The sequence below is a fragment of the Brassica oleracea genome, chromosome C5 (assembly GCF_000695525.1).
Source record: "Brassica oleracea var. oleracea cultivar TO1000 chromosome C5, BOL, whole genome shotgun sequence".
Classification (NCBI taxonomy): Eukaryota; Viridiplantae; Streptophyta; class Magnoliopsida; order Brassicales; family Brassicaceae; genus Brassica; species Brassica oleracea.
The window spans coordinates 1104230-1119952 of NC_027752.1; the positions used below are offsets into that span (position 1 = coordinate 1104230).

The following is a 15723-nucleotide window of genomic DNA, read 5'->3' on the forward strand; positions in this document are numbered from 1 at the left end:
CTATATAGTTTCTTTGTTTGCTGTTATATTCACAATTCATATATACCAAACAGTTAGCTCAATGCTAGTGAAAGTTTCTAGTCTCAATAAACCAGTAAACCAGAGTTGGAATACATGCAAACTGAATTGAATTTGATGAGTTAGAGTTATATTAAATACAGTGTAACGATACACGATTGAATTATTTGAATTTTGTAGTTTATACACAAAAACATATCATCATATACGGTATATAGTCACACATGATATAACAAGAAATTAGACCAATAAAACATAACTATACATTCTTGGCTTCTCTATTCATTTTAGTTCGTAAATTAACTAACATAACAAGTTTTCCATATTTATAACAACCATTCGTGTGTTTAATGAAGCTTTTTGAAAATGAAAAATTAGCGCGTAAAGGGAGTAGAGACAACCACTAAATTAAATGATGATCGTCAACATCAGAACCATTTGTAAACAATTCCCTATGCAACTAAATAATTATACTTATTAGCTCCACGTGTGGCCACGCGGATATGGGCCCATACTTACGGCCCATTTGAATGTCCGGGAGAGGATCCATCCGTGGGTTGCACCTCCCACCCGGGGTTAGGTCTGTGTCTTTAATAGACCCGGGTTTAACCCTTTTTTCGTCAAAAAAAAAAACTAAATAATTATACAAACAAAATAACCTACTAAAAATGGAGATTATAATACGGAGTTTGCGCTGTATTATTTCTTATATAAACAATCTCTCATCTTCTATATGATCAGATCGCTTTCAAAACTTCTACGGTAACGCGACGTTTTCTATTTTTTCGATTGTTTTATTTTTCTAGGCAACCGTATCTTTATCTCCGATCTTTCTGCTTCTTTGTAAATTTCAGATACGATGAACGCAGGTACGTTGAATCTCTTACAGTAAAAAAAAACCCAGGAGATCGGTTTTAAATCGTTCTAGGGTTTTATTTCATCTTAACTTGTCATAACGATTTTTTTTTTAGTTTCGGTTATTTTTCAGATTTAAATATTAGGGTTTCTCTCTTTTTAGATTAAGAGTTTATGGTTGAGAAAAAAAATATGGATTCCGCAAGAAGTTGGTTTCATAAGTTTCAACCTCGAGACAAGCCTCGTAAAAAAGACATGTTATCCGGTAGCACTTACGGCGGTGGAACAGAAACCACCGTCCCCGGCGGAGGAAATGAAACTGAGACGGCGGGGAAACTTCCTCCTCTAGGCGGAGATGGAGAAGCACTCTCCAGTACAACCAAACAGAAAGTTGCGGCAGCCAAGCAGTACATTGAGAATCATTATAAGGAACAGATGAAGAATCTCAACGAGAGGAAAGAGAGGTATATATATATGCATAGAATTTTTTTTTGTAACATTTATATGTATAGTATACAACACGTACATATATACAAACATATTAGAGTCTTGATGGGTTATTTATTTAAATATGGCAGACGAATAACGCTAGAGAAGAAACTAGCAGATGCAGAGGCATCTGAAGAAGATCAAAACAATCTTTTAAAGTTTCTTGAGAAGAAAGAAACAGAGTACATGAGACTCCAAAGGCATAAGATGGGTGCTGATGATTTCGAACTCTTAACTATGATTGGTAAAGGAGCTTTTGGAGAGGTTCGAGTTTGTAGAGAGAAGAACACTGGTCATGTTTTTGCTATGAAAAAACTGAAAAAATCAGAAATGCTACGGCGAGGCCAGGTTATACATAAAGTTCTAACGTTTTAATTTCGTTTATTTGTGGTTTTTATTTATAAGTTTTTGAAAATTTTGTTTTGTAGGTGGAGCATGTGAGGTCAGAGAGGAATCTATTAGCAGAAGTAGATAGTAACTGTATAGTGAAACTATACTGTTCTTTTCAAGACGATGACTACCTTTATCTGATAATGGAGTATTTGCCCGGGGGCGATATGATGACTCTTCTGATGAGGAAAGACACTTTAAGTGAAGATGAAGCTAGATTCTATGTTGCTGAAACTGTTCTGGCTATTGAATCTATTCATAAACGCAACTATATCCACAGGTTCATATTGGATCTTTGTTCATTAATGATCACAAAGAAGGTGTGTGTGTTTGAGATGTTTTTTGTTTTGTTGAGACAGGGACATAAAGCCGGATAATCTGTTGCTTGATAGAATTGGACATTTGAGGTTGTCTGATTTTGGACTATGTAAGCCGTTGGATTGTAGTGTCATTGAAGGTGAAGATTTCACCGGAGGAGGCTTAGAGAGAGAAGAGATCACACCAACAGCTCCTAAACGCTCGCAGCAAGAGCAGTTGCAACATTGGCAAAAGAATAGAAGAATGCTTGTATGTACCATACACTCCTCTTTGCCTCTCTTTTGCTAATATGTAAAAGCAAATACAAATTTAAACGAATATCATATTATAATATATTCAATTAGAAAATTTCTCTTAAAAATATTATATACATATAATTAGAAGTTTCTTTAGTAAGGTGAGTAAACACTTGCAGGCTTACTCAACCGTTGGTACACCAGACTACATTGCACCTGAAGTCTTGGTAAAGAAAGGGTACGGCATGGAATGTGACTGGTACGTCCACACGTGCCTAATTATACTTTGTTAATAATAGTTATAAAATTTTCAAGTATTTGAAAAGTAGTATGGATATTAATAGGTGGTCTCTAGGAGCCATAATGTACGAGATGCTTGTTGGATATCCACCGTTTTACGCCGACGACCCAATGTCAACTTGTAGAAAGGTTGCAATCTTTTTAATAAATCATCTACTTGAATTTTCTATCAGTTTCATTTATTTATTAGTTATAGACTTATGATTCTGTATAAATCAGATAGTGAATTGGAAAACACATTTGAAGTTCCCTGACGAAGCAAGGCTATCACGAGAGGCTAAAGATCTCGTTGGTAAGCTTTTGTGTAACGTCAACCAACGACTCGGTGCCTCTCAAATTAAGGTGTCACTCTCTCTCGTTTTTTGTTGTATAGTAAACAATAATAGTTCAAGTTGAAGTTTGGAACATAATAGCTAACGAGATACGATTGTTAATGTGGTAGGCACATCCATGGTTCGAAGGTGTTGAATGGGAAAAGATTTACCAGATGGAAGCTGCTTATATCCCTGAGGTCAACGATGATTTGGATACTCAAAACTTTGAGAAGTTTGATGAGGTTTTCATTCTATCTTTTTGCTTTTTTTTTCCTAAACTAATGCCCAATATTCCTTGAATTTTTATATATTTTACTGTATGTTTAGGAAGATCATCAAACTCTGACACCCTCCTCTAGAACAGGACCATGGAGAAAAGTAAGTCGAGTTTCATTATCTTTTCTTTTCAATAACATAACGGCATTAAGCATGATGATAAGCAAAGACAACAATATAAATGCATATATATCATAATCGAATAATTATTTTATTATGTTCTTTAATTTTTTTATCGAGGCTAGTTTGAATCTGAACATTTCGAATAATACAAGAACTTCGTACATAACTTCACTTGCACTCTTTCTCTTTAATTTGTCTCTGCAGATGCTATCTTCAAAAGACATAAACTTTGTTGGCTACACATACAAAAACTTCGAAATCGTCAACGATTATCAAGTCCCTGGGATAGGTTTCTTCATTCATCTTCTTTTACATATTAAATGCTTTAAATAATTCAAGATTATTAGACCAAAAAAAAAAAAATTCTTGATTAGCAACAAAACACTAACTAATGTCACGGCTTATTTATTTTAAAATTCCAGCGGAACTGAAGAAGAAAGAGACAAAAGCAAAGAGACCATCCGTTAGGTCACTATTCGGTACGTGAAAACCTCTCATGCAACCAAAACTCTCACATCCACTTTTATATCTATTCGTAGCCCTAATAACTGGTTTAACGTGTGTGACAATCTAACAGAGAGCGAATCATCAGAGTCGTCATCGGACACGTCACAAACGGTGGCTGGTACGGAGAAACATACAATCAACCGTTGTTTCTCGAATCCGACATCTCGTGAAATTGAACGCAAGCTGAGACGTCAAGAGTCCAAGTAGATTATCTATCTATTCTACATATGTGCCAAACTAAACCAGAACTATTGAATTTAAAGTTACAGTAAACCGAAATTAGTCCAAAGAAGATGATTATCTATATACGATATGGAGATTCTTTTTTCTCTCCCTCTCTTACTTTTCACTCTATATTTTCTTATATTAGCCCTAATTTGTAAGATGGAATACATTCCGTATTTAATTAATGTAATTACATAATCGGTTGTTTATTTAGTTAATTAACCCCAATCAGGTTATTAATAATTCCATCGTTTTTACTTAGACGCATGCAAGAGAACCAAATCACTAGATATTGATACAAACACTAAAACGAGTTCTATAATCACCAGTTAGACCTAAGAAACAAACATTAAAACCAATAGAATAAAAGTTGATATAAAATAAACATTGAAAAGAGTTCAAGTCTCCAATGTGGAAACCCTATAACCGGAAATAAGAACAACTAATAAAGGAGTTACATACAAATATCAAGAACTATTCATCGTAACAATCTTTAGGCATGACTTGATCCGCATGTACTCCAGAGTCTTGAGCTTGAGGAACCGGTTCCAGCAGTTTTAATATCTCTTCTTGCACTTCTTGTTGTTCTTGTTGAGTCATGCTTACGTCCATATTTTGCATAATCAAATCAACCTCCGCGCCACCAAAATCACAACGTAAATCATCCCACTCAGGATCAAGGAGAAGACTCTGTAGATCTATATGCTGTTGCTCTTGATCTTGTTGTTGCTTGACGTCGCCATGTTCTTTTGCTACTATCATCGTCATGTCATTCTGATTAGCAAAGCCAGCTTCTCGTTGCTCTTGGTTCGGTAAGACGGTGTTGTTGTTGTAGTAGCTCTCCCCCTGAGATGGTACAAGAGGACGCTGTCCTTGGTTGTCGTCGCTCTGAAGAGGAGGCATAAAACATAAATCATGCCACTCAGGATCAAGGAGAAGACTCTGTAGATCTATATGCTGTTGCTCTTGTTCTTGTTGTTGCTGATATTGTTGTTTGATGTCGCCATGTTCTTTTGCTACTATCATCGTCATGTCATAATGATTAGCAAAGCCAGCTTCTCGTTGCTCTTGGTTCGGTAAGACGGTGTTGTTGTTGTAGTAGCTCTCCACCTGTGATGGGACATAATTAGTATCCCACGAGAGACATGGTTCTTGGTTGACATTGCTCTGAAGAGGAGGAAGGGGAAGAGTGGGTGAATCTTCTTGCTCTTTTCCTTCGTCTAGAATTTTCAAGAGGTCGTCAATGTCAATTGTAAGATTATCATCTGCCCCATCAAAAGCAATATCATCCAATGGATGACGTTCTTGGTTGTCGTTGCTCTCAAGAGGAGGAAGGAGAAGAGGATCTGGTGAATCTTTTTGCTCTTGTTGTTGTTGCTGATGTTGATTGACGTAGCCACGGCCATTCTGATTAACAATATCTTCCAATAGATACTGTCTTTGGTTATGGTTGCTCCGCAGATGACGATCTACAAGAATATAATCTTCTTGCTCTTCTTGTTGTTCTTGTTGTTGTTGCTGAGGTTGATTGACGTCGCCAGCTTCTTGTTGCTCTTGGTTTGGTAAGACTACGTCGTTGTTGTTGTTGTTGTCGTTTTTCACATCAACCTGAAGAGCAGTAGGGACATGGGGTTTGAATCTCTCGGCACTATAAAGAAGTCTGACATGACACAAGACCAAATCATGGAACTCATCACCATTCCTGTGAAGGGAATACTCATCCATGTGCCAGTCAGTCTTCTTCTTTTCCAACTCCCCAGCCACGTTCTTGTTGAACACTAGTACCGTCTTGTAACCCATCAACTCCTTGTCTTTCTTCTTTATTTCTTTTCTCTTACCTATTGATTTCCACGTGCCTCCCAAGCTTTCTCCGTTACTCGGTACCATCCGGCTCACGGTCTTGACACCTCTTATCTTCCTCGGAACAAAATAGTACCATTCGTTTCTACTATACAGAGGGTTCGTGTCGTGATGGAGAAGCCACGGCGCGTCTCCGTAGACGTTCAACGTTTTTATGAAACCGCTTATGTTCTTCTCCACCTTGTTCTTAAGATGAAGCTTCACCAACCCCAACTCCGTTGGTAGAAATCGCGAACCAGGAGGATACGTACGCATAGTTATGACAAATAAGAAGAACGAAGGAAGGAATCAATCTGTGCTCTTTGTTTCTATTCTCTTTTGCTGAGAGTTTGACGAATGAGTTTCAGGGAGTGGGGAAATCAGTATATAATTACATCCAGTTTCCATTTTTTTTTATGTCGGTTAAAGGAAATTTTTTTTTCATTATATCAGATCTCTATAATATTTTTTTTTATATTGGTTAATTATAATGTTCACCTTAATGAATTAAATTTATTATTAAAATATTATTATTAATTACTTTTATTTGACTTTTTGTTAATAGTTGTTTCCAAATCAACTTATTATCAAAAAGGCAATATCTTTATAAATATGTATATATGATTTTTATATAGAACATTTATTTAATAAAAACGAATCTCCTTTTATAAAACTCAAAACGAATTTTCTATATCAATTTTTATTATTTAAAGCATTTAAATAATAAAATCGATATTATATAAATTAAAATAAATATAATATAAAAAAGATAATATCTTTAGTATAAAAACTATAATTTAAGAAAAACTAATTGTTTTATATTATATATCAAAATATATATTATCCAAAAAGGAAATATATTTAATATATATTTCAAAAAACTAATTATTACACTAACACATTTATTTATTTATCTCTAACATATATGTTGGATGCTAATTGCTACGACTTAGCCTTATAAAGTAGAGTTTGTTCTGATGTGTGTCATGGATAATAAACATACATGTTAACTGCTACTATTTAACCTTATAAAGTAATAAAGAAATTAGGAAGTCAACGAACAGTTATTCTATTTTTCATCAATGGTAGCTGCTATGGACACTATTAAATCTATATCCTACAAATCCACCACGTCGTTGGCTGATGAGCTTTTAGAGCATGATTATCGCGGTTTCTGCAAGAAATTAATATGTGAACCCCACTTTTTAAAAAAAATGGTCCCAAAATCGCAAATTAAGAATCGATCTTGGGCCAGTTGCGGATCCCACGACACGTGGCGGCCCGCGATTGGTTCAAAAAAAATCAAAAAAAAATAAAAGTTTAAGGACCCCATAACGATTCTACCGTTAATCATGCTTTTATACAAAGATCAAATCTTCTATCTGCTTCTTGGTTCCAAAAGGTTTAAAAGCTTCAAAAGCTTCTCACATCTTTCTTCTCCGCCGCCGTAATAAATATTTTGGGGTTGATACAAAATTAGAGAGCGGCGCTAAATGATAATTAGTTAACTGTTTGAAAATATGTTACTTCTTTAAAACTGGTCGGTAAGAGCATCTTTATCTCTAAAACATCATTTGGGGTTCTTATTTATTTATTTATTTTCCTGATTTAAAAAAAAAAATTAAAATCGAACCAATTGTGGGGCGCCACGTGTCAGTGGAGCCCGCGAACAGTGCAAGAAGCGTTCCTTATTTCGTGACTTTTAGCAACGTTTCTTGTTGTTTTGTGGGGCCCACACCGACTTTTTTGTTAAAAATCCTCACTAAAAACCCCCGATAAAGATGCTCTAAGACCATGTTTATCGAAGCACTTTAGGAGTTTCTTAGAGGGGAGACCCACAAAACACCAAAAACCGGTGACAAAAGTCACCAAACAATAGTCGACTTTATTTGGGTTCTTGTACTGTTCGCGGACCCTACTGACACGTGGCGGTCTGTGATTAGTTCGGTTTTAATTTTTTTTTTTAGTCAGACAAAAAGGAAAAAAAAATTAGAAACCCAAAACCCAAATCACCGATAATCATGCTCTAAGATGTCAAAAAAATAGATTTTTTTCTTATACATATAGCATGTTAGATGGTACAACCATGGTTGTTTTTAACTGATAAAATTTTATTTACGAAGATGCATATAATCTTTAACATCAACAAACAACACATGTTAGTTTCAGTTAATGTATTATGTTTGCCGGTAAGTTATAGTGTTATTTATACATGTACGATCTCTTATTGGTATGTATTATACTTACTTAGTAGACACTAATTCATTCAATTACCAGGTAAGGTTAATTTGTAACTGGCAATGATTGCCGTAGAAGTAACATCTCCTAATATAATATGATTGCACACATTTTATCTTGAGGCTCTATTTTTCAGTTACTAGTAAAATATAGTACTACCTACTAACATCCACATTTTCAAATCAAAGTGTTACTCTAATGATAAAGTTAGTCGTTAAGATCATATGTCTACTAGAGTAACACTTTGATTTGACATGATAGATATGAGATCAGAATCCTACGCTGTATAATCTCATCACAATATCAAAGAGGTTTTGTACATTGCTTATGGGAAAAGGTTCAAAGAAAAATATAGTCACTAGCATTAGTTTAGTTGTTTATAGATATCCCACAAACAAACTGTAGAAGAAACATTGAAACGTAATGAATTTGTTTGGTCTGAAACGTTTTCTTCAAGCTCACGGCACTTGTTTCTCTCTATCTAAGCGCCGCCAACCGTTTCTCCAGATCACTCATTTCAGAACTGCGCAGAAATAACAAGATAGTTTGACTTATGCTGACAAAATCACATATGATTTGTAATTATAGTGGATAGATACCATACCTGCTGCTCACATCTTCCGCATTCTTTCTACCAATTTTACCTTTTGGAGCAGATGATAACTACGAACGGATCAAAACAGAGTCAGAGAATCAATCAATCAATCATATCACAGTGAAGCTGTCAAGAGAAGGAACCAATGAGCAACATGTTTTAAAACAAACCTGTGAGGCGACATCAATGCCGATTTCATCAAGAACCTAACAAGCAAAACATAAAAAGAAAACCTCGTTAACAAACCTTTGAAACAGTCCATATTTTTAGAAACTCAAACGGTTGGTATTGAATTTGTACCTGGTTGGTCAAGTCCTCTGTTTCGTCTTCAGCTTCGTCATTGTCTAAAGCATCATCTATGGAGTCTGACATCATCTCAGTCTGAACACCACACACATTAGTTAGAATAGTTATCTTTGAGTTTCAGAAAAGATGGGATTTGATACAACTTACAGTCATGTCCATTTGTGCAGACTGTTTTTGGAATTCTCTCATAACCTTAGCCTGTTTAGCTGGATCCATATTCTGGAAACATCAAAAAAAAAACATCTTAGTTAGATTATAGAAACAAATTCTAAACACAAATTTAATTAATTAGTGCTAGAAAAAAGGAGTCAGACCTTGCTCATAGCTGCCATTGCCTTAGTGGCACCTTGTATTCCTGCAGCAACAGAAGTATGTGCATGCATAGCCTAAAAACACCAAAGTGAAAATATTTAGGGAAAAAAAAAAGATGCATAATTTTTAGAATGAAAGGAGCGAAGTTTGAATTCAGCAGACCTGTGTATGAGTAGCAATGCCTCGCATTTGAGCTCGGCTACCTTGCAAGTTAGCTATTTGCTGCCTTAACCGGATCAATTGCCTGGCAAGAATCTTAGTCGCTCCCTACATTAAAAAAAAAAACAAACAAAAGGATGTAGAAGAACACATCAAAACATGGTGCTATTAACAGAGAAGTAATGCTTGAGAGGGAAGCTACCTCATTCCCTGTTTTAGCAGTTCTTTTAATCTCAAGAACAAGCTTTTTCTCCTGTTTTAAAGAAACATTATGTCAGAGTTGTTTGTACTTTGAAAAGAAACAAAAAGAAAAACCTGAATGTATTACTTCTGATTGCAGAGATGAGATTTCCTTTTCGATTCCTGAAGGAGGAGACAACACGAAAGAAGGAAAGTTTCATCAGTTTGAGACGAATTAATGTAACACAAGCTATTGATATAAAGACAATGACAATATACCTCTAGTAGCTTGAGTCATCTCTCTCTTACTCTCCCTAAGCACTTCTGCATCCAATTCACCAAAAAAAAAAAAAACAACACATTCAGATTCCATTAATGTCGTTTCATAAACAGGATTCTCCATCCAGATTCCAACATACGATCACGATCACGCCATGAAAGTAACAGATAAAAAAAGTCAACAGCTTTTAACAAACCCAGACGATATCAAAATTCCATTTAGGTTTCAATAAATCGGATAAACATGAAACCTAATTTATAAAAATTGAGAAATCGAACCTCTGGGATTAGGTTTCTTGGAGAAGATGTTCATGTTTTTTTAAATCTCCACAGAAACTATGGGAGTTGTTGTTCTCGAAGGTGGTCTGGTCTGAAAAGCTCCACAAACGCGGAGGAGACTTTGGCTTTGGCTTCGACGTGTCCAAAAAAAATGGATCTTCTATCTGATCGCACCAAATTTATATTTCCTTATCTTATCGATTACGTTTTATTCTTCTCTTATATACTCGGTTTGGTTGTGTCACCTTTGGTCAACGAGAAATATGTGAAAATTTAACACAGCCGGGAAAATTATCTCCTGTTCTTCGCCATTTAAGCCCAACATTTAATTGGGCCCTTAAGGCCTGAGCTATTTTTCGCTGACTTTTCCACGGTCTAATGGACAAAAAAAAAAATTGGAACCGAGAAACCGAACCCAAATACCTAAAAACAAAACCAGACCTAAACGCTCAAATACATGGATCGTTTTTATGTTTCTATATACAAAATACCCGAATCGAACCTGATCCGAACGGATACTCGAATATATAAAAATATTAATTGTATATATACATATAATATAACTAAATGTGTATTTATATTTTAAAAATCTGTGAAAAGTATCCAAAATAGTCGAAGAAAACTAAATTATTATAGAATTTTAAATTATCCTCCGGATATTTTTATCCTGAATATCCAAAATAATCTGAAATATCTGAAATTTTTGTCTTAACTATCTTAATTATTAGATATTTTATCCTAAATACTTAATATTTAACCTGAATTACCGAACTGTCCAAACTAACCGAACCGGAGCTGGAACCAAATGAGAACTATATTTTTTCGGGTTTCCGATTTTAAGTTTTACTAGTTGAACTGAACCAAACCCGAAACTACGTGAATAGAACTCAAACCAAAAATAAAACAATTACTAAACGGATCCTCTAGTTCTTGTTCCTAATCCGAACCACCGATACCCGAAATCCGCCGGCGTCATATAGTTGGATTGGGCCTATAGTGAAAATTCAGTTTGATTTGGAGTTCTGATTTGATTTTAACTACGAGGTGGGCTTTTTGGGCTGTTCCTATAAAATTTTCTAGTATTAAAATATTTATTACACAAATTAAAATCAACCTCCTCCAATGTACTTTTTTTTTTCCCCTTTAAACATCAACTCCAATGTACTTTGATCTGTGTCTAGTGGCTTTGTTACTCATGTACAGGTAAGCAAGTTTTTGTCGCTACACGTTACATTAAAAAAAACATTTAAAAATATAAGATGCAGCTCACGCGATTATGCACGCCTAGAAAGATCTCTCCACTTGATGATCTCTTCTCTTCCTTGTCCGAAAAAGATATCCACAACCAAACTCCGATTGTTTCCCAGTTTTCTATCGAGACATAGATGGCATCCTTTAAGATGATGTCTTCTTCCACATCCAGAAACTCCGATCTCTCTCGCCGCAACTCCTCCTCCGCCTCGTCTTCTCCCACCGTAAGATCCAACCATCTCAGACGAGATCCTCACGCCGATCACTCCAAGATCACTTTCGCTTACGGAGGAGGGAACGACGCGACGCTTCACGATTACAACTTCGCGTCTGATTCGTTGGATGTTGATCGGAGCAACGGAGACAGGAACAGCGTCAACGGAGGAGGGAGGAAGAGTGTGGACGACGTCTGGAAAGAGATTGTGTCAGGAGAGAAGAAGACGGTCTTGAAGGAGGAGGCGCAAGATGAGTACATGATGACGCTTGAGGACTTCTTAGCGCAAGCAGCGGAGATGAACGGTAATGATGATGAAATCGATGTGAAGATTCCGATGAATACATTCGATTATCCGAAGATGCCTCAGCAGCAGCACAATCAGGTTGAGATGGTTGAAGGATCGACGAGGAGAAAGAGAGGGAGAGTGATGGTGGAGGCGATGGACAAAGCAGCGGCGCAGAGGCAGAAGAGGATGATCAAGAACCGTGAGTCTGCCGCGAGGTCGAGAGAGAGGAAGCAGGCGTATCAAGTGGAGCTGGAGACTCTGGCTGCGAAGCTAGAGCGAGAGAACGAGCAGCTTTTGAAGGAGATTGAAGAGAAGACCAGAGAGAGATACAAGAATCTTATGGAGCAGTTGATTCCTGTTGATGATGAGAAACGAAAACCATCGTCGTCGGCGTCGAGGTCGTTAAGCAGGAGCCACTCTTGGGAATGGTAAAAAGAGTTATTTAATTAAAGTCTTTTGGTAAGTGGTGAAATAATGATTTGATGTAGTATGGCTTTTGTATATGTAAATAAAACATATGGACTTGATTACTATATAAATAATATGTAATCGATATATATAGTAACGTGATGGTTGTATGGTTAGTGATATCTATAGTTCTTACCTTTAATTTCTCAGGGATGTAGGAGTGGATATTGTTGTGGACCATAATAAGGAGTGGTTTCATAACGTTTTGATTGGTTGTTTAGAAGGAAAAAAAATGGGAGCAGGGAGGTCTTCGTTTTCTTTAGGCTTCTGGCATCGTTTTAGCATCTTCAGTTTTTGTCCTAGATGCAACACCTGTACCAAAACCATAGGAAACTAATTTTAAGTGATCCTTACTACTTGTTTTGTGGAGTTTACTTAAGCCTCGCGAGGTAACCCTCAGGACTACAGAAAGTCTTTTTGAATAGTTCAATTTGTTGCAATTGTTTCAGCAAACTCTTGTTATGGTAAAACGAACAACGAAACAGTTATAAATCATGCTGATAACAATATAAGCAAGGAAAAATGAATTCAGGAGCTAATCAACAATATAACACCTTTAGGTGGAGCTTGCTGTCTCTTCTGAGCTGAGATTTTATTTTACATCCTCTGTTTTGAAAATATCAGTCATCCATCTCATAAATTTGTCGAAATTGTAAACCATGGAGGAAAGCCCACATTAGCACCCTGTTTATTTAGCCGGTCCGGTTGGTTTTGGAATAAATTCGCATGAAGGCAGGTTAAAACTTATTTTTAAATGCCAGTTGACAACATTAATCATAATGTATTCTCTAGTTCATCATCTTTTAAAGACTTTAACTACACGAATATTTAAAATTTAAACTATTAAAAACCAAAAATAAACCTTTTTATTTTTTTGTTAATCAGGATGGGTTCGGGCCTTCGGCCTTAATCCCCTCTAGACCCGGGGCCGGCCTGTGATGATACCGATAACATGGCGTACCAAAAATAAACCTTTTAAATAGCGTAAACAATTTGTTCTAAAACATCATGAGCAATTGAGCATGATTATATATTTATATCTTTGTGAAATCAGTGATAATATCCACATCCGGATTCAGTTGATCACCTCGGTTGGTAATATAATGATAAATCATATTTTTCTCTAGAAAATCCGAAAACCCCATGCAAGCTTGAATTTCCTCTAGTAACCAACCAAAGCTGTATATGATATCTTGAGACCACACTTTTTTGAACATTATGTGTCCTTATAGATCTTCAAAGGAGAGTGATATCAATGATTCTCCATCAGAAATTGAACCGTTTAAAGATTCTGTCTGAGAATCACGTGCTCTCCGCGACGATCTTGTAGATCCACCGTTCACGGAATCTTTAGACTTCTTACGACGAGATCTTACAGAACCATCTTGAGAAATACTTGAAGATTCTTTTGATCTCCGTGAAGGTTTTGGATTCCCACTAGAGTTGGAAGAACCACGTCGTGATCGTTCTTTTGCTGGTGATTCCAAATTGTTCGAACGGTCTCTCGACGATTTTGGATATCTTGGTATATCACGTGATCGAGTTGAATCTGCATGTACGTTAACATCTTCACGTTAAAATGTTCTTACGAAATATTCAGCATATTTATTAAAATGAATTACAAGTAGGTATAATTAGATTTACCTTCAGAAATGCAAGAGCCATCCTCCTTGTTATTTCCTAGAGGCGACGATGAATATCCACCGGATGCATTGAAATCATTCATCTACATTTAATTTATATTTATTTTATTATGATACTATACGTTGTTACACCACAATTTATTGAAAATATAGAGGAAAAAAATAATGTGTAAATACCCAGCTCGGTGAATTTTGATTGGGAGATCCTCCATCCCAACCAATGTGAGCAACATGTTTTACATCTGTTGGTGTTCCAATTTGCATCTCTGGCTCTTTCTCGTTTTCTGCATTTTGCAATTTCACAAAGCTTAATATACTAATCATTTCAAAAAGTATGCATTTCTGAGAAGATAGTATATATATATCCACAAAAAAGAAAAATAACTCACCGAAGATTTGAGAAATGTATCTAAGACCCTTGAAGAGACCCTTCATTTTGTAGTTTGACATAAAGAAATTGCCAAACCAAATCAAAACAGTTGCTAAGAAAAAGAATGATGAAAAAGCTATTTTGTATGCTTATTCTTTTTCTTCTTTTTTCTGAATACTAGAATGAAAGAAATCAAAATCGAAAAGAAATGTGATTATTCATTTCGACTCGATTAAGAGCGATTGTTTTAGATTTCTTTGAAAGCATTTTGATTTGAAAATCTATGGCCTATACTTTTTGTTCTCCCAAATAAAATGTTGAATCAAGATACTCGGTTATTAACAAAGAAAAAAAAAGAAGGAAGAGGAGAATGTTAAGAGCTAATTTTCTGGTTTCCAGATATATTGAAATAATAACGTGAAGGTGATAAAACAACCAAATAGAAACTAATTCAGTGAACGACATTTTGTTGGAAATGTATTTAAACGTATGAAGCTAATTTTATTGCTTGTTCTGCATTGCAATCTTAATTTGGTAAAACTGTAAAGAGAATCAGCAGCTGTCAATAAAAACAAATCAATTATTGGCTAATAATTGATAAAAATAAAATATGACTTCATATTTAGATTGTTCTGTTTAGGGACGAGCCACTCAAATTTGAAAATCTAGAAACTAGAAACGATTAAACAAACAAATGCCTGAATATTGAAGGTAAACAAAAACACTAGGCTACATTTCTTGAAAGAACACTATACTATACATATCGTGATATCAGAAATAAACAAAAAATCTGAATCTAAATTGATGTAAGCCATGACGCAAGAAAAGAAAACAGGTAACAATTAAAGGTGGCCGTTAAAGTTGGAAAACAATTAACAACATGTACGTGGATTTCGACTTATATAACTATGATTTTTGTGGGGTCAAATCACACACTTTTATTGATTCTTAGTCTCCATCAAAGGAGAAGATGTTCAAAGTACATGAGAAGAAAGCCAACATGGCAATACCAACGGGTACAACAAAAGCTGAGCAAAGAGAATAACAGAGGTAGACATATACATACATAACACATAAGCAACTAATGTTGTATAAATTATGATTTAACTACAAACTATTGTACTCTAAATTCTGGTTTAAGTACTGAAAGTTTATAGGACGTGTCAGTGCCAGTCTACAACATATATTCGTATTGTCAGTGATTTCAAAATTTCTGTATGATTATCGTACTTTAGAGAACAAAAGATTAA

General features: G+C 35.5%; 4 protein-coding genes across 6 annotated transcripts; 2 read left to right on the forward strand and 2 right to left on the reverse strand.

Moving 5' to 3' along the window:
- The first annotated feature begins 742 nt into the window (after positions 1 to 742).
- LOC106292926 (serine/threonine-protein kinase tricorner) lies at positions 743 to 4211 on the forward strand. 3 transcript variants are annotated; one of them, XM_013728595.1, is made up of 14 exons: positions 743 to 780; positions 873 to 887; positions 1037 to 1337; positions 1452 to 1710; positions 1791 to 2032; positions 2112 to 2319; positions 2486 to 2565; positions 2651 to 2735; positions 2826 to 2948; positions 3049 to 3162; positions 3248 to 3298; positions 3524 to 3608; positions 3742 to 3798; positions 3897 to 4211. In XM_013728595.1, exons 3-14 carry the CDS (start codon positions 1048 to 1050, stop codon positions 4031 to 4033), a joined length of 1731 nt encoding a protein of 576 aa, XP_013584049.1. In that variant the 5' UTR covers positions 743 to 780; positions 873 to 887; positions 1037 to 1047; the 3' UTR covers positions 4034 to 4211. The 3 variants fall into 3 exon arrangements, with proteins under 3 accessions (XP_013584049.1, XP_013584050.1, XP_013584048.1); XM_013728596.1 differs by lacking the exon at positions 873 to 887 and having other exon boundaries at positions 747 to 780; XM_013728594.1 differs by having other exon boundaries at positions 761 to 887.
- A 4181-nt stretch (positions 4212 to 8392) lies between these two features.
- On the reverse strand, positions 8393 to 10421 carry LOC106293004 (vacuolar protein sorting-associated protein 2 homolog 3). The gene is made up of 11 exons (XM_013728673.1): positions 10239 to 10421; positions 9960 to 10004; positions 9829 to 9863; positions 9703 to 9753; positions 9504 to 9608; positions 9344 to 9415; positions 9177 to 9248; positions 9024 to 9104; positions 8894 to 8929; positions 8733 to 8791; positions 8393 to 8651 (listed from the first exon to the last, which is right to left on the reverse strand). The coding sequence occupies exons 1-11, from the start codon at positions 10270 to 10272 to the stop codon at positions 8606 to 8608; spliced, it is 636 nt and encodes a 211-aa protein (XP_013584127.1). The 5' UTR covers positions 10273 to 10421; the 3' UTR covers positions 8393 to 8605.
- A 1029-nt stretch (positions 10422 to 11450) lies between these two features.
- Positions 11451 to 12602, forward strand: LOC106343796 (G-box-binding factor 4). Its single transcript, XM_013783106.1, has one exon. The coding sequence runs from the start codon at positions 11624 to 11626 to the stop codon at positions 12422 to 12424; it is 801 nt and encodes a 266-aa protein (XP_013638560.1). The 5' UTR covers positions 11451 to 11623; the 3' UTR covers positions 12425 to 12602.
- A 1009-nt stretch (positions 12603 to 13611) lies between these two features.
- Positions 13612 to 14626, reverse strand: LOC106294252 (CRIB domain-containing protein RIC8). The gene is made up of 4 exons (XM_013729820.1): positions 14493 to 14626; positions 14281 to 14387; positions 14105 to 14186; positions 13612 to 14009 (listed from the first exon to the last, which is right to left on the reverse strand). Exons 1-4 carry the CDS (start codon positions 14551 to 14553, stop codon positions 13687 to 13689), a joined length of 573 nt encoding a protein of 190 aa, XP_013585274.1. The 5' UTR covers positions 14554 to 14626; the 3' UTR covers positions 13612 to 13686.
- Positions 14627 to 15723: the final 1097 nt, after the last annotated feature.